The 27,975-nt window shown below is 42.4% G+C and overlaps 1 protein-coding gene across 1 annotated transcript; it reads left to right on the top strand.

Moving 5' to 3' along the window:
* Positions 1–3,963: 3,963 nt before the first annotated feature.
* On the top strand, positions 3,964–26,967 carry LOC143767809 (IgGFc-binding protein-like). Its single transcript, XM_077256330.1, has 7 exons — positions 3,964–4,042; positions 10,292–10,345; positions 13,687–13,737; positions 14,996–16,225; positions 16,313–16,342; positions 21,432–21,482; positions 26,609–26,967. Exons 1-6 carry the CDS (start codon positions 3,964–3,966, stop codon positions 21,458–21,460), a joined length of 1,473 nt encoding a protein of 490 aa, XP_077112445.1. The 3' UTR covers positions 21,461–21,482; positions 26,609–26,967.
* The last annotated feature ends 1,008 nt before the right edge of the window (positions 26,968–27,975 follow it).

Genomic DNA, 27,975 nt, shown 5'->3' with positions numbered 1-27,975 from the left:
GATTGAATCCATAAGGTTTTTTTAAACCGAAATGCATCAGCATTATGAGTTTAATTTTTTAATTTATGCATATTCTACATTTTTGTATCCTATATAATTAAAGGCTAAGTTTTAACTACTTTCCTTTGGTACTAGAAGCAGAATTGTCCTTTGAAGATGTTTTTCGGCAGCTAGAATTGGAACTTTAGTCAAGCTTGAAAGAATTATGCAATATTCGAAATATCAGTCAATTTTGCATCAAAACCTTCAAGCCTTGGCTAAAAAGCTGAAGATGAAGAGGAATTTCACTTTTTAGTGCGACAATGATCTTCATGTGGAGCTACTGCAATTAAGAGCAGGAAAAGATCGAGAATTCTAGATGTGTGGCGCTGAAAGTCTTCAATCCAGAAAGACTGAATGCTGCCAGAAATTCAAAGGGGACTTCACCAAAGTATTAACCAGATTTATGCAACTTCATTATTTTAGTTTTATATTTTTATATCCATTGTAGATAACGGATGTACAATCAGGCTCGGACTGGCCCACCGGAGAACCGGAGGATTCTCCGGTGGGCCCTGGCACTGACACCTGCTGACATACTGGCCAGCAGCTGCCTAGGGCCCCCACTGCTCCAGGGCCCCCCCCAGCCGCCCGCCTCCCACCCACCCTCCTTGAAGACGATACTCACCCTGCTCCAGCAATGCCTGGTCTCGGCGTCTGCACTGCAGCTCGTCCTGAATGAGCAGTCATGTGGTAATGCTCATTAAGGTCATGAATATGCGCATATTCATGACCTTAATGAGCGGTATCACATGACCTCTCAGGCAGGAAAAAGGTGTGCACCGGGAGTCCGACAGAGCGAGAGGGATGTCGGCACGGCCATGCAGTGTGGGACAGGTGAGTATGAGGGACGGGGGGATGAAGGAGAACTTAAGCCGGCACGCCATGCAAGATGGGAGCAGGAGCGGGAGCGGGGGGGGGGTGGAGAGATAAGCCATGCATACAGGGGGGGGGGAATATGAGCAATGCATACAGGGGGGGAATATGAGCCATGTATACAGGAGGGAATATGAGCCATGCATACAGGGGGTGATATGAGCCATGCATACATGGGGGATATGAGCCATGTATACAGGAGGGAATATGAGCCATGCATACAGGGGGGATATGAGCCATGCATACAGGGGGGGAATATGAGCCATGTATACAGGAGGGAATATGAGCCATGCATACAGGGGGAGAATATGAGCCATGCATATGGGGGGGGGGGAATATGAGCCATGCATACAGGGGGGAATATGAGCCATGTATACAGGAGGGAATATGAGCCATGCATACAGGGGGGGATGTGAGCCATGCATACAGGGGGGAATATGAGCCATGCATACGGGGGGGGGATATGAGCCATGCATACAGGGGGGGAATATGAGCCATGCATACAGGGGGAATATGAGCCATGCATATAGGAGGAGGGGAATATGAGCCATGCATACAGGGGGGAATATGAGCCATGCATACGGGGGGAGGGAATATGAGCCATGCATACGGGGGGGGGAATATGAACCATGCATACAGAGGGGGATATGAGCTGTGCATATGGGGGGGGGGAATATGAGCCATGCATACAGGAGGGAATATGAGCCATGCATACAGGGGGGGATATGAGCCATGCATACAGGGGTGGATATGAGCCATGCATACAGGGGGGAATATGAGCCATGCATACAGGGGGGGAATATGAGCCATGCATACAGGGGGGAATATAAGCCATGCATATGGGATAGGAGGGAGATGAGCAATGCATACAGGAGGGGGCCATTATACAGTATTGAACATCATGTGGGATCATTATACAGTATGGAGAACTGTGTGTTGCCATTATACAGTATGGAGAACTGTGTGGCCATTATACAGTATTGAGCATCATGTGTGGCCATTATACAGTATTGAGCATCATGTGGGATCATTATACAGTATGGAGAACTGTGTGTGGCCGGTATACAATATGGAGCATCATTTGTGGCCATTATACAGTATTGAGCATCATGTGGGATCATTATACAGTATGGTGTACTGTGTGTGGCCATTATACAGTATGGAGAACTGTGTGTGGCCACTATACAGTATGGAGCATCATGTGTGGCCAATGGACATTATACAGTATGGAGCATCATGTGTGGCCGTTATACAGTATGGAGCATCATGTGTGGCCATTATACAGTATTGAGCATCATGTGGGATCATTATACAGTATGGAGAACTGTGTGTGGCCAGTATACAATATGGAGCATCATTTGTGGCCATTATACAGTATTGAGCATCATGTGGGATCATTATACAGTATGGTGTACTGTGTGTGGCCATTATACAGTATGGAGAACTGTGTGTGGCCACTATACAGTATGGAGCATCATGTGTGGCCAATGGACATTATACAGTATGGAGCATCATGTGTGGCCGTTATACAGTATGGAGCATCATGTGTGGCCATTATACAATATTGAGCATCATGTGGGATCATTATACAGTATGGAGAACTGTGTGTGGCCGGTATACAGTATGGAGCATCATTTGTGGCCATTATACAGTATTGAGCATCATGTGGGATCATTATACAGTATGGAGAGCTGTGTGTGGCCGTTATACAGTATGGAGCACTATGTGTGGCCATTATACAGTATGGAGCACTGTGTGGCCATTATATAGTATGGAGCATCATGTGTGGCCATTATACACTATGGAGCATCATGTGTGGCCATTATACAGTATTGAGCATCATGTGTGGCCATTATACAGTATGGAGAACTGTGTGTGGCCATTATACAGTATGGAGCATCATGTGTGGTGGCCGTTATACAGTATTGAGTATCATGTGTGGCCATTATACAGTATGGAGCACTGTGTGGCCATATTTTTTTTGTTTATAAAACAGTGTGATCAGCAGTGCTAAATGGCTGTGGTTGGGACGTGGATATGGGTGTGACTAGTTGTGAAATGGGTGTGGTCAGAGGCGTGGCCTAAAATTTGCAAACTTTATACCTCCTTCCCTTCTTCAAAAGTTGGGAGGTATGGTACCACATTTGCCAGATCATGGCAAGTGCCGCAAATCCCATAGGGAATGAATGAGGCCGAACGCAGTGTTGCTGTAAGTGATCCGTTACGCGGCACATGCAGAAAAACTGCCGGATCTGCTGCAAAAGGCGACTTTCACATCAGCGATTCTTGCCAAAGTCACCGCCAATAGTGTCATACTCACCAAAGGGGGAGGCAGCACTAAAAGTGCCTAGGGCAGCAGAAACTCTAAATACGGCCCTGGGGGGGCTAAATTATATTCTGTGGGGGGACTGCATTATACTCAGGGTACTACATTATATTATGGGGGGCTACATCATACTATATGAGGGGGTTACAGTATACTCTATGGGGGGCTGCATTATATTCTGTGGTGGAACTGCATTCTCTCGGGACTACATTATATTCTGTGGTGGGTTGCTATACTATATGAGGGGGGCTGCATTATTCCCTATGGGGGTGCTACATTATATTCTATGGTGGGGACTGCATCATACCTGAGGGGGTTGCATTATATTTTGTGGGGTGCTGCATTATATTCTATGAGAGGGGACGGCATTATATTTTATGAGGGGGCTACATTATATTCTGTGAGGGGGCTACCCCAACCCTTGCTACATAATTAAGACGTGAACTACCTTATATTATACCCTGATATTAGCGCTTTTTACCGCACAATTGGTGGTCTTGTATCTATTTCTATGTAGCTACATAGTGGGCCCCAAGAATGATTTTCTCTGGTGGGCCCAAGGTGCTCCAGTCCGACACTGTGTACAATCCTACAAAGATGCTACAATTTGACATTTTGGTTTTCCTCCAGGGTCACCACAATGAGCTGAATACATGTGCGTCTTGCACAATTGTGAAGGGAGGCTCGCTGGACAAGGTAGCTTTTGTAATATATGTAAATTCATGTTATTAGTGAGTCCAGGACCTGGTATAAATATTGCCCCATCCAGGGTAGTCACAGACCGGAGCACTAGAGGAGCAGGTAAGCTTTCACATTACCCATCACACTCACTACACAGATTTAGATCTAAAAAAATACTTGTATTTTTTAATTTTCCAATAACGGAAATCTTTTAAAATATTATAACATTAGAATTATATTTAATGTCCATAAAAATATATTAAATTAGATACTCAGGGTGTGAATACGTTCTTAATGAAAGGGATTATTTTCTTACTCACTTTCCCTGAGTCACCACCGCTGCCCCGGTCTTTTTTGTTCGGGTTTAGAGCTGATATCATGTTGACAGATCTGCAGCCAATCACTGAGCTCAGTGGCTCTTCCGATGTAGACGGCAAAGGTCAATGAAATCGATGATTGCCTACAGCATTGTCCATGTGATATCAGCACTCCGAACAATCAACAAAGACCTGTGTAACGTTGGTGAATAATACTCGATTGATTTCTTATGATTACCACAGATTATAGAAGAAAGTTTTCTAAAAAGGGAAAACTCCTTTAATATGTACAAGCCCAGAATGGGGGACCCGCTCTTATACATGAAGTTGCAAAATAAAAAAAAAATAGAAAAAAAGTCAAATCAGCTCATCACCCCTGTGTTAGAGAAAAGTATCCTCGGAAACTTCCCAGGTGGACCGTCTGCGGTCTGGGTGCGGTGCACGGATTGTGCTCTGGTCGGGCCTCAAGGTCTAATTGCTTTAAATTGTCCAAAGGGGATGTTCTCCAGCACCAAAGAAAACAGATTAAAACATAGATTTTAATTTTATAGGATTAAAAAATTGGCAGAATGTGCAAATATTTAAAAAAGCATAGTGCTAACGCATTTCGATTGACAAACCTTTAATCGGATGTACGATTTAGGGGTTTTTCTACTTTCAAAGCATAAGCACTATGTTTTTTTAATATGTGCACATTCTGACAATTTCTTATATCCTATATAATTAAAGGCTACGTTTTATCTACTTTCCTTTGTTGCTGGAGAACGTTCCGTTTTGGACCATTAAGAGCTAAAAAATTGCAAAATGTTCTTAATTGAGAGCAATAACAAAAGTTAAAAAGGGTTAAATGGTGAGTCGCACAAGGAAAAAGTGATACTTGAAGCTGGAAGAGATATATTGTGTAATATTTCGAGGTGGACGAACCTGAATACTAAAGTATGGGGTCATTACCCGATGCCTAGAGTCTGTACATAGACCCTGAAAACAGACTTTTCCTGGTAAGTCTGTGTTAATGTTTGGGTTTGGCCACCCAAACAAAGCTTGTTAGAAGGCTGCAGCGTAGACAATCGACAAGCTTTTACAGTGTGAGCACTTCCGACCCCATCACAGCCATGTCAAGTATCAGAATGGCTGCGATTGGCTGGCGATTCACTGTTTAAAATTAATAAATTAAAAAAAAAAAAGACATGCAGCCCTCAGCTATCAGCTTTATCTTGGCTGGTTATCAAGAATAGATGGGTCCAATATTTAAATAATTTAAAAAAAAATGGACTGGGGACTTGTGCAGTGGCAAGTAGGGTAATAAATTGAGGTTGATGTCAGCTTTGTAATGTCAGCTGCCATCATGCCCAGGGGTTAAAAATGGAGAGGCGTCTATGAGATGACCCCACTACTAACCTCGCAATTAAAAGTAATAAAGACAGAAAACAGTGCTTGAGTTGAAAAAAACACTACCCCGACCCTCTTTCACAAATGTATTAATATAAAATTAAAAATAAAAAAATCAACGTTATACTCACTTGCCCGCTGAATCCATAATGCCCAAACACTGCTACATCTGATTGCATTTAATGAGCCGTAACAAATGTTACCACTCAGCTTGGCAACCAGATCACACTGAGCTGAGCATGAGAATGTGGCTGTGTGTGACCGGTGGTGACGTCATTAAGATTACCTCCGGTAACACACAGCCGTGTTCTCACACTCAGCTTATCTGATCTGGTTGCCAGGCTGAGCGGTAACATTTGTAACCGCTCATCAATGCAATCAAATGTAGCAGAGTTGAGAGCATTATGGATTATTGGCGGACAGGTGAGTATACCTTCCATTTTTTTAATTTTTACATTAATAGAAAGGTTAAAGAGGGTTGTGGAGGGATGTTTTCAAGTAAATTACTTTTTTCTGTGTGTGTCTTTATTACTTTTGATTACAGGGTTAGTAATGGGGGCGTCTGATTGACATCTCTCTATCACTAACCCCTGGGCTTAATGTCAGCTGACATTACAAAGCTGACATCAACCCCAAATTATTACCCCATTTGCCGCTGCACCAGGGCAAGTAGGAAGAACGAGGTTAAGCACCAGAAATGGTGCATCTAATGGATGCGCCAATTCTAGAGAGAATGAGGGCTGGGGGTTTTAGTTTGGGAGTGGGACAATATCCATGGCCCCCTTCCCAGGCAGTCTGTTTAGCCTTTGCTGTTTTTTAACCCATTATCTACCTTTTTTGGGGATGCCTAATCTTTAGCTTCTAGCAACTAAGATTTTATAATTTTTATAATTAGGTCCAACTTTTGTGTTGTGTTTGTAAAATGAATGTTTTCAAAATAGGAAATCATGTCATTGTCATTTTTAATTGAATATTGGGATGCCCTTTTCTGAAAAATCCGTACTTGTAAAAATTTTAATTTGGCAAGTAATGGGTTAAATATATGGGGGACTTCATGTCATTTTTTTTTGTGGTCTCCCCATTTTAATAACCTATAAATGCTATGCAAACAGCTGTGGGCTCATAATAATAGCCTAGGAAACTCCATGGGTAATATCCCCTTCCCAGAATAATAACACCAGCCCCCAGTTGCCAGCTTTCCCCCAGATGAATAATAAAAATAAGGGGGACCATACTCCATTTAAAAAAAAAAATTATTCATTCATTATTTGTACAGTAAAATACACATGCAAAACATTGATTCTGTATCTCACTGAAATCATTATTATAAGACACAGGCGCTGGCTGGTGAATACTTTCATCAGTGTCACCTGCTCTCTCTGCTTTCAATGAGAGCTCGCATACTTGATGAGAGTAGTACTCATCAGCTGATGCCTGACTGGCAGTAACCTTTCTACCACCAGTCAAAGCTGCATTTGAGTGAAAGTATGGGAATCCCAGCTCTCTGACCGTGGTAACGTGGTTATCACTGATCAAAACCTGCGTTTCTTGTGCTGTCACGCAGATGACATGGGGTCAGGGTTCGGGTACCTTTCGAGTACCCAAACATCCACGGGTCCACTCATCCTCAATAATATTCAAATATACAGCAGAGGGCAAGTAAGAATATAAGTGAAGGAGCAGTCATAACCATGTTTCATAATTGCCCTCCTACAGTAGTGATGCCTCATTTCTTCCCTGCTACAGTAGTGATAGCTTCTTACTACCCTCCTAGAGTAGTGATGCCTCCTTAGTGCTCCCTTACAGTAGTATTGCCTCCTTTGTTCTCCCGTACAGTAGTAATGCCTCATTAGTGCTCCCTTACAGTGGAAATGCCTCCTTAGTGCTCTTGTACAATAGTGAAGTCTCCTTAGTGCTCTCGAACAGTAGTGATATCTCCTTAGTGCTCTCGTACAGTAGTGATGTCTCCTTAGTGCTCCCGTACAGTAGTGATGCCTCCTTAGTGCTCCCGCACAGTAGTGATGTCTCCTTAGTGCTCCCGTACAGTAGTGATGTCTCCTTAGTGCTCCCGTACAGCAGTGATGTCTCCTTAGTGCTCCCATACAGTAGTGATGTCTCCTTAGTGCTCCCATACAGTAGTGATGTCTCCTTAGTGCTCCCGTGCAGTAGTGATGTCTCCTTAGTGCTCCCATCCAGTAGTGATGTCTCCTTAGTGCTCCCGTACAGTAGTGATGCCTCCTTAGTTCTCGCATACAGTAGTGATGTCTCCTTAGTGCTTCCGTACAGTAGTGATATCTCCTTAGTGCTCCCATACAATAGTGATGTCTCCTTAGTGCTTCCATACAGTAGTGATGTCTCCTTAGTGCTCCCGTACAGTAGTGATGTCTCCTTAGTGCTTCCGTACAGTAGTGATGTTTCCTTAGTTCTCGCATACAGTAGTGATGTCTCCTTAGTGCTTCCGTACAGTAGTGATATCTCCTTAGTGCTCCCATACAATAGTGATGTCTCCTTAGTGCTCCCATACAGTAGTGATGTCTCCTTAGTGCTCCCGTACAGTAGTGATGTCTCCTTAGTGCTTCCGTACAGTAGTGATGTCTCCTTAGTGCTTCTGTTCAGTAGTGATGCCTCCTTAGTGCTCCCGTACAGTAGTGATGCCTCCTTAGTGCTCCCATATAGTAGTGAAGCCTCCTTAGTGCTCCCGTACAATAATGATGCCTCCTTAGTGCTCCCATATAGTAGTGAAGCCTCCTTAGTGCTCCCGTACAATAGTGATGTCTCTTTTGTGCTCCCATACAGTAGTGATGTCTCCTTAGTGCTTCCATACAATAGTGATGCCTCCTTAGTGCTTCCATATAGTAATGATGTCTCCTTAGCGCTCCCGTACAGTAGTGATTCCTCCTTAGTGCTTCCATACAGTAGTAATATCTCCTTAGTGCTTCTGTACAGTAGTGATTCCTCCTTAGTGCTTCCGTACAATAGTGATGTCTCCTTAGTGCTACTGTACAGTAGTGATTCCTCCTTAGTGCTTCCGTACAGTAGTGACGTTTCCTTAGTGCTTCTGTACAGTAGTGATGCCTCCTTAGTGCTTCCATACAATAGTGATGTCGCCTTAGTGCTCCCGTACAGTAGTGATGTCTCCTTAGTGCTCCCGTACAATAGTGATGTTTCCTTAGTGCTCCCGTACAGTAGTGATGTCTCCTTAGTGCTCCCGTACAGTAGTGATGTCTCCTTAGTGCTTCTGTACAGTAGTGATGCCTCTTTAGTGCTTCCGTACAATAGTGATGTCGCCTTAGTGCTCCCATACAGTAGTGATGTCTCCTTTGTGCTCCCGTACAGTAGTGATGTCTCCTTAGTGCTTCCGTACAATAGTGATGTCTCCTTAGTGCTCCCGTACAGTAGTGATGTCGCCTTAGTGCTCCCGTACAGTAGTGATGCCTCCTTAGTGCTTCTGTACAGTAGTGATGCCTCTTTAGTGCTTCCGTACAATAGTGATGTCGCCTTAGTGCTCCCGTACAGTAGTGATGTCGCCTTAGTGCTCCCGTACAGTAGTGATGTCTCCTTAGTGCTTCCGTACAATAGTGATGTCTCCTTAGTGCTCCCGTACAGTAGTGATGTCGCCTTAGTGCTTCCGTACAATAGTGATGTCTCCTTAGTGCTCCCGAACAGTAGTGATGTCTCCTTAGTGCTCCCGTACAGTAGTGATGTCTCCTTAGTGCTTCCGTACAATAGTGATGTCTCCGAGTCCTTAGTGCTCCCGTACAGTAGTGATGTCTCCTTAGTGCTCCCGTACAGTAGTGATGCCTCCTTAGTGCTTCTGTACAGTAGTGATGCCTCCTTAGTGCTTCCGTACAATAGTGATGTCTCCTTAGTGCTCCCGAACAGTAGTGATATCTCCTTAGTGCTCCCGTACAGTAGTGATGCCTCCTTAGTGGTTCTGTACAGTAGTGATGCCTCCTTAGTGCTCCCGAACAGTAGTGATGTCTCCTTAGTGCTCCTGTACAGTAGTGATGCCTGCCTCCTTAGTGCTTCTCTACAATACTGATGTCTCAGTGCTCCCGAACAGTAGTGATGCCTCCTTAGTGCTTCCGTACAGTAGTGATGTCTCCTTAGTGCTCCCGTACAGTAGTGATGCCTCCTTAGTGCTTCCGTACAGTAGTGATGTCTCCTTTGTGCTCCCATACAGTAGTGATGCCTCCTTAGTGCTTCCGTACAGTAGTGATGTCTCCTCAGTGCTCCTGTACAATAGTGATGCCTCCTTAGTGTTCCCATACAGTAGTGATGCCTCCTCAGTGCTCCTTTACAGTAGTGATGCCTCCTTAGTGCTCCATTACAGTAGTGAAGCCTCCTCAGTGCTCCCGTACAGTAGTAATGCCTTCTTACTGTCCTCCTACAGTAGTGATGCCTCTTTAGTGCCCGTTCACAGTAGTGGAACCTCCTTTGTATCCACTTAAAGTCATGACTCTTTTTTGTACCCAGTTCACAGTAAGGATGCTTGCTAAGAATCCTGGGGTTCAGGGCAATGGCGCTGATAACCTGAGGTGCAGATCATGACCACTGATTGGTGACATCTGGACATATAGGCACCGCATGTTGTGATAGAGCCAAGAGCAAACGAAAGGAAGGAAATATCTGTATATTGTTTCTTTTTTCTCTTCTTTTTTAGATATGGAGTCTCTATCATTTATGAAATTTCACCTGTGGGCTCTATTACTTTGTGGTAAGACCTAAAATGGCATTTAATAAATTATCTATAAATTACACAGCTGTATTCCTAACATGAAACTGAGCAAACTCTCTAGTTATCCAGGATATTATAGATAATACTTTCTATTAACTAAATTTACATTCTAATTTCATCTGATCTGTGCAGTGTACTGGTCATATTCTTATTAACAGCGCACCATGTGGTGTGGAGGGGTATTACATGACACTATTTGGAAACTTGTAAAATTCTACTGTGTAGACACAGGTCCTTAAAATCCAACATATCACCCTACACTGTTCATGAAAAGGACATCAAATCTCCTATGAAGTGGATGTCAATTGTCCCATATTAGGAGAGAAATACAACATTACCTATAGCCAGGTCCAATCTTCCACCCATATCTACAGCCATCACTCAGTGATGTATAGAGCCATTACCCAGCCATGTCTACAGCCATCAGTCAGCCATGTATAGAGCCATTACCCAGCCATGTGTATAGCCATTACCCAATCATGTCTAAAGCTATCGCCCAGACATGTCTACAGCCATCACCCAGCCATGTCTACAGCCATCACCCAGCCATGTCTACAGCCATTACCCAGTCATGTCTAAAGCCATCACCCAGACATGTCTACAGCCATCACCCAGCCATGTCTACAGCCATCACCCAGCCATGTCTACAGCCATTACCCAGCCATGTTTACAGCCATTACCAAGCCATGTCTACAGCCATTACCCAGCCATGTTTACAGCCATTACCAAGGCACGTCTACAGCCATCACCCAGCCATGTCTACAGCCGTCACCCAGAAATGTCTACAGTCATTACCCAGCCATGTTTATAGCCATCACCCAACCATGTCTACAGCTATCACCCAGCCTTGTCTACAGCCATCAACCAGACATGTCTACAGCCATCACCGAGCCATGCCTACAGCTATTACCCAGCCATGTCTACAGCCATCAACCAGCCATGTCTCCGGTCATTATCCACCTTTGTCTACAGCCATTACCCAGCCATGTTTACAGCCATTGCCAAGCCATGTCTACAGCCATTACTTAACCATGTCTATAGCCATCACCCAGCCATGTCTACAGCCATCACCCAGACATGTCTACAGTCATTACCCAGCCATGTCTATAGCCATCACCGAACCATGTCTACAGCCATCACCCAGCCTTGTCTACAGCCATCAACCAGACATGTCCACAGCCATCACCGAGCCGTGTCTCCAGCCATCATCCACCCATGTCTCCAGCCATCATCCACCCATGTCTCCAGACATCATTCACCCATGTGTACATCCATTACCCAGCCATGTATACAACCATCATCCAAGCAGATGAAATACCACTTTATCGCATTAAAAAACCAACAGCCCTTTGAGTTGGTGAATAGTCCTCCTGCATGCCCCGCTATTGAAATGCACTAAAATTGCAGATGTGTTTTCTATCTGTGAATTTTCCTCATCCTATTTAAATGTGTTTGGGAAATCTGCAAATAAAATGTGTATATATACCGCAAGAGAAATTGACATATTTTAGGTCTCAAAAGTCACATCACAGAACAGCTTACGCAGCACAAAAAGAACAGAGGGCGAGAGATTCAGAGAATGCCATACACTTTGCTAAAACTGTAAGATGCTGCATTTTTTACACACACAAGTATGCACCAGAAAAAAAACGAATACTTGACATGGAAAGTTAGCTGTGGGAGCAGAGCCGAATGCCAAAAAAAAAAACTTAAGAAGCATTTGCTCTCATTCATACGAAGGTTTTGCCAGACTATGAAATGTCATGTACAAGTTCTCACACAGATATGGAGACGGATAAATAAAAAATGTTAGGGGAGAAGAAAATAAAAGCTCAAAAATTGTCCGTGGCTGGATGGAGGTAATGTTGGAGTGACCATAAATACAGGTAACTAACATTCAATGTATTTCATTGTGAGTTCGAAATATAGAGAAGAAAAGAAAATGTAATTAATATTTGTGTTATTTTTCCATCTATTTTTCACCTATATTTTCATGTCTATCTATTTTCCATCCATCTGTTTCGGAGTCCAAGATATTAAACCTGCTTAAAAGAAATCTTTTATTCTACAGGGTGGGCCAAGTATATGGATAATTCAACTTCCTGTTTGTGGCACATTAGTATATGGGAGGGGGAAAGCTTTTCAAGATGGGTTGTGACCATGGTGGCCATTTTGAAGTTGGCCATTTGGATCCAACTTTATTTTTTCCAATGGATAGAGGGTCATGTAACACATCAAACTTATTGAGAATTTCACAAGAAAAACAATGGTGTGCTTGGTTTTAACATAACTTTATTTTTTCATGAGTTATTTACAAGTTTATGACCACTTATAAAATGTGCTCAAAGTGCTGCCCATTGTGTTGGATTGTCAATGCAACCCTCTTCTCCCACTCTTGACACTCTGATAGCAACACCACAGAATGAATGCTAGCACAGACTTCCAGTATCTGTTGTTTCAGATGCTGCACATCTCGTATCTGCACAGCATAGACAATTGCCTTCAGAGGACCCCAAAGATAAAAGTCTAAGGGTATCAGATTGGGAGACCTTGGTGGTCATTCAAATGGCCCATGACGACCAATCCACTTTCCAGGAAACTGTTCATGTAGGAATGCTCTGACCTGACACCCATAATGTGGTGGTGCACCATCTTGCTGGAAAAACTCAGGGAAAGTGCCATCTTCAGTGCATAAAGAGGGCAACACATCATCATGATGCTTGTCGTGGGCCAGTTGAATGGCCACCAAGGTCTCCTGATCTGACCTCCTTGGACTTTTATCTTTGGGGTCATCTGAAGGCTATTGTCTATGCTGTGAAGATACGAGATGTGCAGCATCTGAAACAACGGATACTGGAAGCCTGTGCTAGCAATTCTTCTGCGGTGTTGCTATCAGTGTGTCAAGAGTGCGAGAAAAGGGTTGCATTGACAATCCAACACAATGGGAAGCACTTTGAACACATTTTATAAGTGGTCATAAACTTGTAAATAACTCATGAAAGAATAAAGTTATGATAAAAACAAGCACACCATTGTTTTTCTTGTGAAATTGTCAATAAGTTTGATGTGTGTGTGTGACCCTCTTCCCATTGGAAAAAATAAAGTTGGATCCAAAATGGCCGACTTCAAAATGGCCGCCATGGTCACCACCCATTTTGAAAAGTTTTCCCCCTCCCATATACTAATGTGCCACAAAAATGAAGTTGGTATCATCAACCATTCCCATTTTATTTAGGTGTATCCATATACATGGCCCACCCTGTATAATCGTGTGTGAAATTTGTATTTTGATGAAGTAATTTGTAATATTTATTCTCCAGGATCGGGTCTACTGGTGGGATTCAAAGGAACGGCAGGACAGATACCAATTGGTAAGTGGACACAAGTTTAGTTTCGTGATGTTAATGTCCTACTTGCAGCCCCGTCAATGAAAAAAAAATTACTTCAGCTGAAGAAAGAAAAGTAAAAAATAGGGTTGAGCGATACCTTCCGATATTCAAAAGTATCGGTATCGGATTGGATCGGCCGATATCCAAAAAATATCGGATATCGCCGATCCCGATACCCGATACCAATACAAGTCAATAGGACACAAATATCGGAAGGTATCCTGGATGGTTCCCAGGGTCTGAAGGAGAGGAAACTCTCCTTCAGGCCCTGGGATCCATATTCATGTAAAAAAATAAAGAATAAAAATAAAAAATATGGATATACTCACACCTCCGGCGGACCCTGGACCTTAGCGGTGCAACCGGCAGCCTCCGCTCCTAAGAATGCAGTGAGTGAAGGACCTTCGATGACGTCACGGTCACGTGAGCGGTCACATGAGCGGTCACGCGACCAATCACAAGACCGCGACGTCATCGCAGGTCCTGTACACTCACTGCATTCTTAGGAACGGAGGCTGCCGGTTACACCGCTAAGGTCCAGGGTCCGCCGGAGGGGTGAGTATATCCATATTTTTTATTTTTATTCTTTATTTTTTACATGAATATGGATCCCAGGGCCTGAAGGAGAGTTTCCTCTCCTCCAGAGCCTGGGAACCTTACACTGGGAACTTCCGATTCCGATTTCCGATATCACAAAAATATCGGAACTCGGTATCAGAATTCTGATACAGCGAATATCGGCCGATACTCGATATTTGCAGTATCGGAATGCTCAACACTAGTAAAAAAAAATAGTTGGCCAGTTATTAATCGATAAATCCTATAAGGGGCCTTGTAATCATACAATACACTGCGATGCTTCTGTAATGTCTGCATTGTCCTATAAAGCCCTGTCTGTGGCCATCACTAGCCATGAGCGGGAAACATGCAGATAGGTGACCTCAATCTACTGCATGCTTAGCTTTCACCATGGTTTGTAAAGGGTCAGACTGTCTTGCTCAGATTCATCATCTTTGATCCCGCCACTTGTAGTCAGATGTTGGCTATATGTCACATGTTGGGGAGGAGTCGAAAAGATAAAGGTGTTCAGGGTGGACATTCCCTCTAAGGTATGGCCTTGAGGATTAGTGAAGTCTATGGAGTGAGACCTTTGCTTTATTGACCAATTTAAATTCAAGACAATATTATTTTATTAAAAAAAGAACCCCAACTGTAAATCTAACTGAATGTTTCATTTTAGGAGCAGACGAATGCAATCCAGCAGGAACAAAATTTGTTCTGGTGTTTCAGTCAAATGCAATAGATATTCCTGTATGGGAAATCAATACTGAGGGGCCTTGTACATTTTTCGACTCGTTTCCTACATCCACGATACATTTTGATAACAATAGGGCGGCCACAGTTTGGAAAGGAGAACCAGCAACATTCGAGTACCCAAATCCCCAGCAGATTATAGGATCAGGGATATCTTCCGGTAGCATGATCATTAAAGCCAATGCTAACATTACCGTGATGTCCCGTAACTTTGGAGGAACCAGTGGAGACGTTGCTTTGCATTACCCGGTTGACCAGTGGGGAACTAAATACACCATATTCACCCCGACTGATGGACCTTCAAAACACCGTGCACAATTTTCTGTTGTTGCTCAGGAGTCAGACATTTTAACTACAATTACCATGGTCCTCAGTGGAACTGTATATTACAATGGGAAGAATTATAATAAGGGTGACACCATGACTGTGGATCTGGAGCCATTCCAGTTCCTGCAGATGCAGAGTACAGATGACCTCTCCGGAACCACGGTGACCTCTCAACATCCTGCGGCCGTCCTATCTGGCCATTCATGTGTTCCTGGTGTTGGAGGTTGCAGCCTTGTTTATGAACAGCTCCTGCCAGAAAAAACTTGGGGAAAGTCCTACTATGTCTCAGTCCCGTCCTTCTTATCTAGTGACAGCCAAGTTTATGTCTTGGCATCTAAACCCACTTATCTGGAGTACCAGTCAGGTGAAGAAAAGCAGAAGACCAACTTAGAAGCAAGAAAACCGATGAAGTTTAATGTTTCTGCGTCCAAACCCTTATCCATCCACAGCACAGAGAATATTCAGGCTTTTCTTTATGGCTTTAGTGGAAATTTTGAAGGCAAACCCTTTGGATCTTTCCTGACCAAAATCCCAGATACTGAATCATTCTTCCATAATTACAAACTCATTGGGCAGAAGGGATTTGACAATAATTTGGCCATTATTACAGCGAAGGCCTCAAGTGTATCTGGATTCTTTTTTAATGGGAAACCTCTACAAAATGCAGAATGGAAGGCTATCCCTAACTCTGAGTACGTCTCATCAGAAATTAATTATGGTGGAGGCTTCAGTTCCAACACAATGCAAAATCTCATAGCACCTTTCGGACTCATAACTATTGGGTACTCAGGGGACATGGCGTATGGGACAGTGGCAGCGGGAATACAAGGTGTGTATGCCATATTCTTCAGTATAGCTCATCTATTGTGTCTGGCTTTTGGACTTGTTTTGACTATTTTTGACTTTTTCTTTCCAGCTCCTGTGTGTTCACTACTCGGATCAAATGGTAATTCCACATCTACACAACAAGAAATATTTGTAACAAGTGAAAAGAAAAATACTTATGAATTATCACCAACTAATTGGTCCATAGCGAGCTCCGATACAACAAGTTGATTGTCTCTGGTTTCTATCATGAAACCATTATCTTCCTCTTTGTTCCCCTCCCCCACATATCTGACTGTTGTCGGCAGCTCGTCCCTTCCTTACATATAGAGATCTGGTGATTTTAAAGGCATCATGAGATACAATCAATAACAACCAATCAGCTCTTGTTTGTCGTTGTATCGCTGCAAATATGAATATTGAATATTGGATAATGGTTAAGACGGAACCTCTGTACAGAGGATCATCCACCCCATGTAAAAGGTCCCTAACCAGTTTAACACTGAGGCATTTTTCCATGTGCATGGACAAACTTATTTTGCCTTTTGCATACATGAGATTTTTAGCACCACAAAATGCCCCGCTGTGACTAGACAGTGGACATTAGCGAAGAGAACCATAGAGTACAATAAAAAGATAAACTTTTATTACTATTTATTGAAATACCAATACAGACATAACTTTGACACAAAAATACCCAAGGGATTATCCGAACCGTATTTAAGACCAACTTGCCGGAGTTAATCACACATTTAATAGTTATGCATATGCCTATATTGTGGCGTTTTTCTCATGCATGAACCAGCATCCCATCAATATAGGTAACAGTATAAATATAAGGTCTAAACAATATCTGAAAGAATCAAGAGACCTAAAATCCTTATTATAAATGGCCCTGCATAAGAGGTATAGCCCAATGTGCATCGCTGAGTAACAATATCTACCTGATTTCAGAAGGTCATCAGTGAAGGGAGAAAGGTCTGATAGCTTCCCTGCGCCCCAATGTGCGTTTTGCCCGTAGCTTCTTCCGGGGGGGTGCCTTGCCCGTAGCTTCTTCCGGGGGTCTTAAATGAGGTTCGGATACCCCCTTGGGTATTTTTGTGTCAAAGTTATGTCTCTGTATTGGTATTTTAATGAATAGTAATAAAAGTTTATCTTTTTATTGTATTCTATGGTTCTCTTCATTAATGTCCACTGTCTAATCACAGCGGGGCATTTTGTGGTGATAAGTACTTTGAAGTGCCATTTCCAATTAATATTTTTTTGGACGATGTTTTGATTATCTTATATAAGATTTTTAGCGTTTAATTTGTTTTTCTCAGACTTTTTATGTCTTTGTGAACTTGCTCCATTTGCTGCACTTTCAAAATGCCAATGTCAATATCTGAGAGAAACATTTGCATGACACAATATTAAAGATTAGCGATGAGTGGATTTGGTCAAATTTAAATTCACCAGATTGTGTGGATTTTCCCAGGAAATTTGATTTGTGGAAAGTTATTCTCTGTGAATTCAATACCCATTATTATGATATGGGGTCTTTAGAGACTGCAGAAAATACAGGTCCTTCTCAAAAAATTAGCATATAGTGTTAAATTTCATTATTTACCATAATGTAATGATTACAATTAAACTTTCATATATTATAGATTCATTATCCACCAACTGAAATTTGTCAGGTCTTTTATTGTTTTAATACTGATGATTTTGGCCTACAACTCCTGATAACCCAAAAAACCTGTCTCAATAAATTAGCATATCAAGAAAAGGTTCTCTAAACTACCTATTACCCTAATCTTCTGAATCAACTAATTAACTCTAAACACATGCAAAAGATACCTGAGGCTTTTAAAAACTCCCTGCCTGGTTCATTACTCAAAACCCCCATCATGGGTAAGACTAGCGACCTGACAGATGTCAAGAAGGCCATCATTGACACCCTCAAGCAAGAGGGTAAGACCCAGAAAGAAATTTCTCAACAAATAGGCTGTTCCCAGAGTGCTGTATCAAGGCACCTCAATGGTAAGTCTGTTGGAAGGAAACAATGTGGCAGAAAACGCTGTACAACGAGAAGAGGTGACCGGACCCTGAGGAAGATTGTGGAGAAGGACCGATTCCAGACCTTGGGGAACCTGAGGAAGCAGTGGACTGAGTCTGGTGTGGAAACATCCAGAGCCACCGTGCACAGGCGTGTGCAGGAAATGGGCTACAGGTGCCGCATTCCCCAGGTAAAGCCACTTTTGAACCATAAACAGCGGCAGAAGCGCCTGACCTGGGCTACAGAGAAGCAGCACTGGACTGTTGCTAAGTGGTCCCAAGTACTTTTTTCTGATGAAAGCAAATTTTGCATGTCATTCGGAAATCAAGGTGCCAGAGTCTGGAGGAAGACTGGGGAGAAGGAAATGCCAAAATGCCTGAAGTCCAGTGTCAAGTACCCACAGTCAGTGATGGTGTGGGGTGCCATGTCAGCTGCTGGTGTTGGTCCACTGTGTTTCATCAAGGGCAGGGTCAATGCAGCTAGCTATCAGGAGATTTTGGAGCACTTCATGCTTCCATCGGCTGAAATGCTTTATGGAGATGAAGATTTCATTTTTCAGCACGACCTGGCATCTGCTCACAGTGCCAAAACCACTGGTAAATGGTTTACTGACCATGGTATTACTGTGCTCAATTGGCCTGCCAACTCTCCTGACCTGAACCCCATAGAGAATCTGTGGTATATTGTGAAGAGAAAGTTGAGAGACGCAAGACCCAACACTCTGGATGAGCTTAAGGCCGCTATTGAAGCATCCTGGGCCTCCATAACATCTCAGCAGTGTCACAGGCTGATTGCCTCCATGCCACGCCGCATTGAAGCAGTCATTTCTGCCAAAGGATTCCCGACCAAGTATTGAGTGCATAACTGAACATTATTATTTGATGGTTTTTTTGTTTGTTATTAAAAAACACTTTTATTTGATTGGACGGGTGAAATATGCTAATTTATTGAGACAGGTTTTTTGTGTTATCAGGAGTTGTAGGCCAAAATCATCAGTATTAAAACAATAAAAGACCTGACAAATTTCAGTTGGTGGATAATGAATCTATAATATATGAAAGTTTAATTGTAATCATTACATTATGGTAAATAATGAAATTTAACACTATATGCTAATTTTTTGAGAAGGACCTGTAATTAACAAAATACGCAAAAGTGAAAAAAATTATTTATGCTCACCTGACTGCTCACCTGTCCGGCCCTTCTGCTCCTTGGATCTATCACAGCGGGAAGTCTCAGACTAGCCCGGGATTATAGTGCTAGTAACGATGATAAGAATATGTGATGAAGACCAGAGAGTAGATGGTGAGGAGCAGAGGGTCCGGAGAGGTGATTGGTAAGTATAAGGATCAATGTTTAAGCTTTTGATGGCCCACTAAGGTTCAGCAAAATGGTGGCCAGCTGCTGCCACTTTGGTAAATCTGTGCAGAAATAAATTATAAAAATAGCATTTTGGCAAAAACAGATTTTTGTGGAATTTAATTCTACTCCATTTGCTCATCTATACCAGTGATGTCTTATTTTGGAACCTAGAGGCCAAAGATGCAGGGTGCCAATGAGTAGTGATGGGCAAACCCCTTGATGTTCGGGTTCCACTTAATATTTTAAAAAGTTTGATTTGTGTACCAGATCAGTACCCGAATCTAAATCCAGACCTTATGCCGATGAATTGAGTGCCCGAACATCCATTGTTTGCCAGGCTGAAATCTGCATGACAGCACTGGAAACCCTGCCTCTGATCGGTGGTAAGATGACAGTGTTAGCCAGCAGCTGTGACCGGCGATAGAAAGTTTACCGCTGGTCACAGAGGTGTCAGCTGATGAGAGAGTACTACCCCCATTAGCCTATGCCTGCTGTCACTGATAACAGTGTAAGCAGGCTCTGCTGATGGGAGTATTCATCAGCTGGCACCTGCGCTATAAATAAGTAAATTAAAAAATGACATTGAGTCTTTTCTATTTTGATACCCAGCTCAAACAAAACTGACAGCTGTGGGATGCAACCCTCAGTTGTCAGCTTTATGCTGGCTGGTTATCAAGAATAGAGGGGTTCCCACGCCATTTTTAAGCATTATTTAAAGAAATAATTTTAAAAATCGGCATGCGGTTGTCCTCATTTTTGACAACCAGCCAAGCTAAAGCAGGCAGCTGGGGGCTGGTATTCTCAGGTTGGTAAAGGGCCAAATATATTGGCCCTCCCAAGCTTAAAAATAACACCCCACTGCCGACACCCAGAAAAAGTGCATCCATTAGATGCGTCAATTCTGGTGCTGTGACCGGCTCTTCCCACTTGTGGTGGCAAGTGCGGTTCATATTTTTGGGGTTGAAGTCACCTTTGTATTGTCTAATCACATCAAGTCCAGGGTTTAGTAATGGAGAGGCTTCAATAAGTCACCTATCTATTATTAACCCCATAGTCATATTTTAAGTAAAAAACACTTAGAATAAAGTCCTGTATTTGAAATAAAAATACACACCCTTTTTTACAAATGAATTTAAAAATAACAAACAATGTTATGCTCATCTCCACTGAAGCCCTTGTTACCTGTAAATGAAAAAGAAAATTATTATTATTATTTATTGTTATAGCTCCATTTATTCCATGTTGCTTTACATGTGAGGAGGGGTATACATAATAAAAACAAGTACAATAATCTTAATCAATACCAGTCATGACTGGTACAGTAGGAAAGAACACCCTGCCTGCGAGGGCTCAAAATCTAGAAAATAATAAATAACCAAGATACACCTTACATCTAATTCACTGATGCCCATGTTCCCTGTAAAAGAAGAAAAATAATAACCTTATCTTTCACCTGTCCAAAGTGAAGATAATCCAGAATGTTCCACGATAATTTGGATGATTTGGATAGCGGTCACATTTCCCCCTCCCCCGCTGCATTCGCCTGCATGCAGGTGCCAGACAGAATAATAACGCTGTTAACCTGCAGATTGACAGCCTATCTGCAGGTTAGCAGCGTTATTTATGGTGACAGGTTCCCTTTAAATTAACTACCCCTAGAATAAATGCAGGAAATAGAAAAATCAAAATATTGAAACCACTTGTAATATTGGTTGTACTAACATAATGAAATTATTCTTGTCAGCAGAAGCTTTATAAATTTGGTAATAATCCTTATTTATAACAGGGATCGAACAATTTTTTTTCTTAGGAATTTGTCTACAGGCGATCATACAATGAATCCCAGGAGAAGTGTAAACAAGTAAGTCTACAAAAGTATAATATTGTAATGTTAACATAATATATAATATAATATATAACATAATATATAATATAATACATAATATTATAACACATAATATAACACAGCCAGCCTCTGCTGTACCGAGGGGACTAGGCTTTGAGCCGCTTCCATACTCTCACACTGGTCAGAAAAGGGCTCTGAAGGCAAAATCGTGTTTAGGGTGGACAATCCCTCTAAGCTATGACCAATTTGGATTACTGACGTCTATGTTTTCAGAACTTAGTCAGAAACTGGAATCTGAATATTCCTGTTAAAAATATAGTTATGGTGATGGCTTCAGCTCCAGCACCATGCAACATGCCACAAAACTAGAGATGAGTGGATCTGGCAAAATTTGTTCGCACAGAATTTCTCAGGAAGTTCGAATTGAATGTCCATTGTTATGTTCTGAGGTCTTTTTACAGATCCGAGAGCATAATAAATATGATATGTAAAAATTAATGAAAATTCTTATTCTCACCTCACCACTCACCTCTTTGCTCCTCACTGTCACCCTTCTAGTTCTTGCTTCATCTTCAGGTTGCCACTGCTTGAAATGAAATCCCCAGTCCCTTTACACTAGTCAAGGACAACTGGGTTTAATTACACCTGGGAGGGTTCTGCACAAGCATGTGAAAGATCATGGCATCCAAATCCCAAGGTGTGTGCCACGACCTTGCACGCACATGTTCAGAAATCTCCTTGTCCCACTCAAATCCGGAAGCCTCAGCCCAGTGTGAAAGGCCCAGGTACTTCAATGCAAGCAGTGGTGATTGGAATATGTGACAAGGACATGACAGATCACGGAGAAGAGTGGAGGGGCTCGAGCAGAGAGAGGTGAATGGTGAAGATTTTGAAACAAGTCGGCAAGCAGACAGCATTTTAGCAAAATTGGATTTTTGTAAAAATTAAGTAAAATTCAATTCCACTGAAATTTATTGGGTCATCTCTGTAGAAGACCTTTTGGCCTCTTGACTTATGGTTACTCAATGTATGTGGTCTATGGGTCAGTGGTACTGGGGTACAAAAGGTGTGCATGTCATATTCTTCAGTATTTTACATCTATGCTTTTTCGACTTTGTCATAAAGAAATAATTAAAATACTTAGACATCTTCACAGAAGGGAGAAAAAGAGCTTACACTCTAACCAGTCACCTTCACATAACCCCCTCTATGTAGCTGATCTCCTCCTTTGGAAACAGGTAAGGCTGGTTTCACACTTGCGTTTTTATCTGCATGCGTTTTTAAAAAAAAACGCATGTGTGAAAAACGCATGTAAACGCGGTAAAACGCATGCGTTTTTTAGACGCATGCGTTTTTATAGAAAAACACAAGAAAACACAAGAAAACACAAGAAAAAACAAGAAAACCCTAACCCTAACCCTACCCCTAACCCTAACCCTAAACGTGACTGAAATACGTGGCACTGAAATACGTGCAACTGAAATACGTGGTACTTAAATACGTGGCACTTAAATACGTGGCACGTGAATACGTGGCATGTGGCACTTAAATACGTGGCACGTGGCACTTAAATACGTGGCACTTAAATACGTGGCACTTAAATACGTGGCACGTGGCACTTAAATACGTGGCACGTGGCACTTAAATATGTGGTACTTAAATACGTGGCACTTAAATATGTGGCACGTGGCACTTTAATACGTGGCACGTGGCACTTAAATATGTGGCACGTGGCACTTAAATACGTGGCACGTGGCATACGTGGCACTGAAATACGTGATACGTGGCACTTAAATACGTGGCAATATGACTGTCAGAAAATGTTCATTAAACGGTTAGGGGTGAGGTTAGGGGTAGAGTTAGGGTTAGGGTTTGGATCCCTTTATCACCTTGATGGTGGTGGGTGGCTTTTCAGTGTGTTTTCTGGTTTTTTTCTATAAAAACGCATGCGTTTTTAGCGCAAACAAACGCATGTGCTTAAAAACGCATGCGTTTACATAGACAGCAATGCATTTTTTTGCCGCGAAAAAACGCATGCGTTTTTTCGCGGCAAAAAAACGCGCAAGAAAATACTGCAGGTAGCATTTTTGAAAATGAACGCATGCAGACAAAAAACGCATGCGTTTGAAAACGCGACCAAACGCATGTGCAAAAAAACGCATGCGTTTTCAATGTTAAATATAGGGGGAAAAAAACGCATGCGTTTTTTGTGCAAAAAACGCTGCAGACAAAAACGCAAGTGTGAAACCAGCCTAAGGCTACGTTCACATTTGCGGTCAGCGCCGCAGCGTCGGGCGCCGCATGCGTCATGCGCCCCTATATTTAACATGGGGGCGCATGGACATGCGTTGTGCTGCGTTTAGCGCCGCATGGCCGCAAGCGTTGGACGCAAGAAACGCATCAAGTTGCATTTTTTTTGCGTCCAACTTGCGGCCAAAAACGACGCATGCGGCGCAAAACGCAGCGTTTTAGCGTGCGTTTTGCCGCGTTTTTGTTTGCGTTGTGCGCTGCGGCGCCGACGCTGCGGCGCACAACGCAAATGTGAACGTAGCCTAAGTAAGGAAAATCCTAATGGCTAACAGATGTCAGACCAATCAGCTTCAATGCACAAGAATGTAGAGAAGGGCAGATTTACGACTGGTAGATAAGAGCTAAAGATAAAGCATAAAATCTCTCTGTGTACTTTATAGAAATTATGAAGTGAGGTTTTAATGAACTTCATCGATATAATAGATTGGAAAGTCATATATCACGGCTCGAGAAGTGGACCCTCTGGGTCACGGCTACAGAGCCCCCGAGGGCGAGTGGACCAGATGGAACTACCCCCTATACAGGGAGTGTTTGGGACAGGCCCAAGGGGGGTGAGGCCACGACTGCCGGAACCAAAGGGACGACTAATATGGGAGCCAGAGGTGGGACAGAGAATACAGGAGAGGTGGTGTCACCGAGGCGCACAGATAAGAGACCTAGCCCAGAATGTTAGGTACTAACCAGTATGAAGGAGACCCACGATAGATAGGGAGCGATGGAAGCACAGGACTGGCACGGAGGCTGGAATACAGGACAGGTACGGAGGCTGGAACACAGGACAGGCACGGAGGCTGGATCACGGGACTGGCAAGGAGGCTGGAACACAGGACTGACACGGAAGCAGGAACACAAGACTGGCACGGAAGCAGGAACACAGGACTGGCACGGAAGCAGGAACACAGGACTGGCATGGAGGCTGGAACACAGGACTAACACGGAGGCTGGAACACGGGACTGGCATGGAGGAAGGAGACAATGAGACAGAGTACGACACAGAGTTAACACTGGTGGGGCCTAAGAAACTAAGGGGATACCGGCAAGGAACCGGCAAACACGATAGACGCAAAGGCGTCTAACCCGGGCAAATGCAGGAATGAAATACCTGATGGGCGCCGCCATATTGGGGGTGGAGCCATCGGGTCACGAACTCCCAGAAGCCCGTGCGGTGAGAGAAGCCCGTCTGCGCATGCGCGGACCGGCAAAAGGACGAGCACCCAGGAAAGCAGGGACAGAGGAGCGAGGAGGAGCGTCGGGAGCGCACCGGCCGGAACGGTAAGTATGGGATGGCGTAACATCATATTGTCAGAAACGTGCTGAAATGGAGAGTGCAAAGTGTTGTTTCATGAACAACAGGATATCGGCCAGAGTGTGAATGTCACTTGTGCTGATAAAAAGCCAAGGAAAATTATTAACTGTGTTCAATGCCGGAAGATACATTGCTGTGTAGGCTTGACCCACATTTCACTGGACATTTCTCAATAGAAGTGCTTCCCTTCGCTAAGATCTGAGCCATGTTTGTGACCAGCATTTAGCAAGTTTCTTTTGTTAATCTTTTTTAATTTATATAATTGTATATGTTGTATTGTTTTGTCCCTTTTGTAAAATCGTTTGCATGTTTTTATAAACACTGCCTATCTTTCTAGATTAAATATAAAATGTAATAACTCTGTTCCTCTTGCTCTGTAAACCGCGCTTTCTAAGAACCCAAAGTAATGGAAAAATATTTAAAGGAACCAAAAATAACATACTTGTACATTATCATCAACTACAGCGTCCATAGCTCGCTCAGATACAACAAGTTGATTGTCTCTGGTTTACTATCATGTAACAATTAGCTTTTTCTGTCACTTCCTTCCCCACACATCTGACCTTTTTACTGGCTGCTCATACCCTTTCACATGTAGAGATCTGCTGCCATCTATTGATTTTAAAGTCATCATGAAGGATATGACCAATGATAAATCAATCAACTCGTGTTTGTAGTTTTATCTTAAGACACATTTACTGCAGCACGGCAGGCAGAAACTTTAATAGTGATCCACAGGCTGCTTAACTAATGATAGAAGGTTTTTCTCTGCCTAAGGCTGCTGTCACACTAGCAGTATTTGGTCAGTATTTTACATCAGTATTTCTCAGCCAAAACCAGGAATGGGTGATAAATGCAGAAGTGGTGCATATGTTTCTATTATACGTTTCCTCTGATTGTTCCACTCCTGGTTTTGGCTTACAAATACTGAAGTAAAATACTGACCAAATACTGATAGTGTGACGGCAGCCTAAGGATCGAAGCAGTAGTCTTTGTCTTAACAGGCATGTTGTACTGGTACATAAAGATTCATCTCCATATAATGGTAAATCTCTATTTAATTGTACAAGTAGTAAAATAAATATTTCCCACAAATAATGAAGATCAAATATAATAATCACATTTTTTTAAATACTTTTGAAAAATAAACATCACAAATCCATAAATAAAACAGACATATTTAGTATGTTGGAAACTATGGCAAAGTGTGTAATACAGTAAACAGTTTATATGTTTTTTTCACTTTTTATTAAGTGAATTAAAAATAATTATAAATGTACTAGCTAGTTATATACAAAATGGCCCCTAGAACATGGCAGCTTGTCTGGCAGAAAAAAGAAGAATAAGACTTAATTTAGTAGTGAGGCTTCCATGGAAAAGTTATGGTTGTTACAACTAAGAATAGATGAAGAAAAAAATAAAGTCTAGTTGTTTAAACAAATGCATCACAATAAGTCACTGTGCACATGTATGAGTTGTGTCTGTGCATATCTTATATATCATTAACCCCTTCTCTGTCCCGCAGGTTCTGTGCCGATAAATTACATCTAATATTCTGAGATACTGTGATTCCTGGAAGAGACCAAGATAATGGAGGAAAGTTGTCACCTGAAATAAACAGCGCGCACAGAAATCCGAGGGTCTTCTATAGTCACTTACAGAAATTTGCTTTAAAAGAATCTTATAATAAATCATCTTTTCTTTCTTTATAAATCTGCAATAATGACTCATTGGGTGAAATTGATTAACGCAAACATCTGATTAGATCTGGAAGTGAGATTATCATTTCCAGGATAATACTAACAGTAATGAATTATTATAATGTACGGTGACGGATGCAGCAAATATTATAATCTGCTTATACAATAATAAATCATCCATCTCAGCTGTGTTGTGTGCAGTAATTACTTCCACCACTAGGAGGCGATGCAGTGATGTACTGCGCTATACATGTAGTACAAGGCGCTAAATTTGGAATTACATTGGGTCTGGGGTGGATTAGAGTAACATGGGTGTGGGCCGCTTACCATTTGTGACCCTCTAAGGGCAGGGGCGGGCAATGAATTTTCCCGTGGGGACACATGAGAGGCAGTGAGTGTTGTTGAGTGCCGAAACAATAAGATAAAATTAATTATTATTATTATTACTTATTTATATAGCACCATTGATTCCATGGTGCTGTACTTGAGAAGGGGTTACATACAAATTACAGATATCACTTACAGTAAGCAAACTAACAATTATAGACTGATACAGAGGGGCGAGGACCCTGTCCTTGCGGGCTTACATTAGGCTCAATATTAATATTAAAATATTAATTAAAATTATGTTCTTAATATTACTTGTATGACTTAATACTGAGCAGAATTAAGTATACTGACATCCCCTAAATACAGCATGATCTTGCAAACAGTCCCCTATATACCGTAAGAGCCCACACACAGCCTCCTATATATAGGAACCCCTACATCATAGCCATCCTACATACAATATAAGCTCCACATAGCCTTTGATATAGATCATGAGCCCCACATAGCCTCCTATATACAGCATGTGCCCCACATAGCCTCTTATATACAGCATGTGCCCCACATAGCCTCTTATATACAGCATGTGCCCCACATAGCCTCTTATATACAGCATGTGCCCCACATAGCCTCTTATATACAGCATGTGCCCCACATAGCCTTTGATATAGGTTATCTGCCCCACATAGCCTCCTGTATACAGCATGTGCCCCACATAGCCTCTTATATACATCATGTGCCCCACATAGCCTCTTATATACAGCATGTGCACCACATAGCCTCTTATATACTGCATGTGCCCCACATAGCCTCTTATATACATCATGTGCCCCACATAGCCTCCTAAAGACATTATGTGCACCAC

The sequence above is a fragment of the Ranitomeya variabilis genome, chromosome 4 (genome assembly GCF_051348905.1).
Source record: "Ranitomeya variabilis isolate aRanVar5 chromosome 4, aRanVar5.hap1, whole genome shotgun sequence".
Classification (NCBI taxonomy): domain Eukaryota; kingdom Metazoa; phylum Chordata; class Amphibia; order Anura; family Dendrobatidae; genus Ranitomeya; species Ranitomeya variabilis.
The sequence above is the reverse complement of the archived record's forward strand: the minus strand, read 5'-3'. Positions and strand labels throughout refer to the sequence as shown.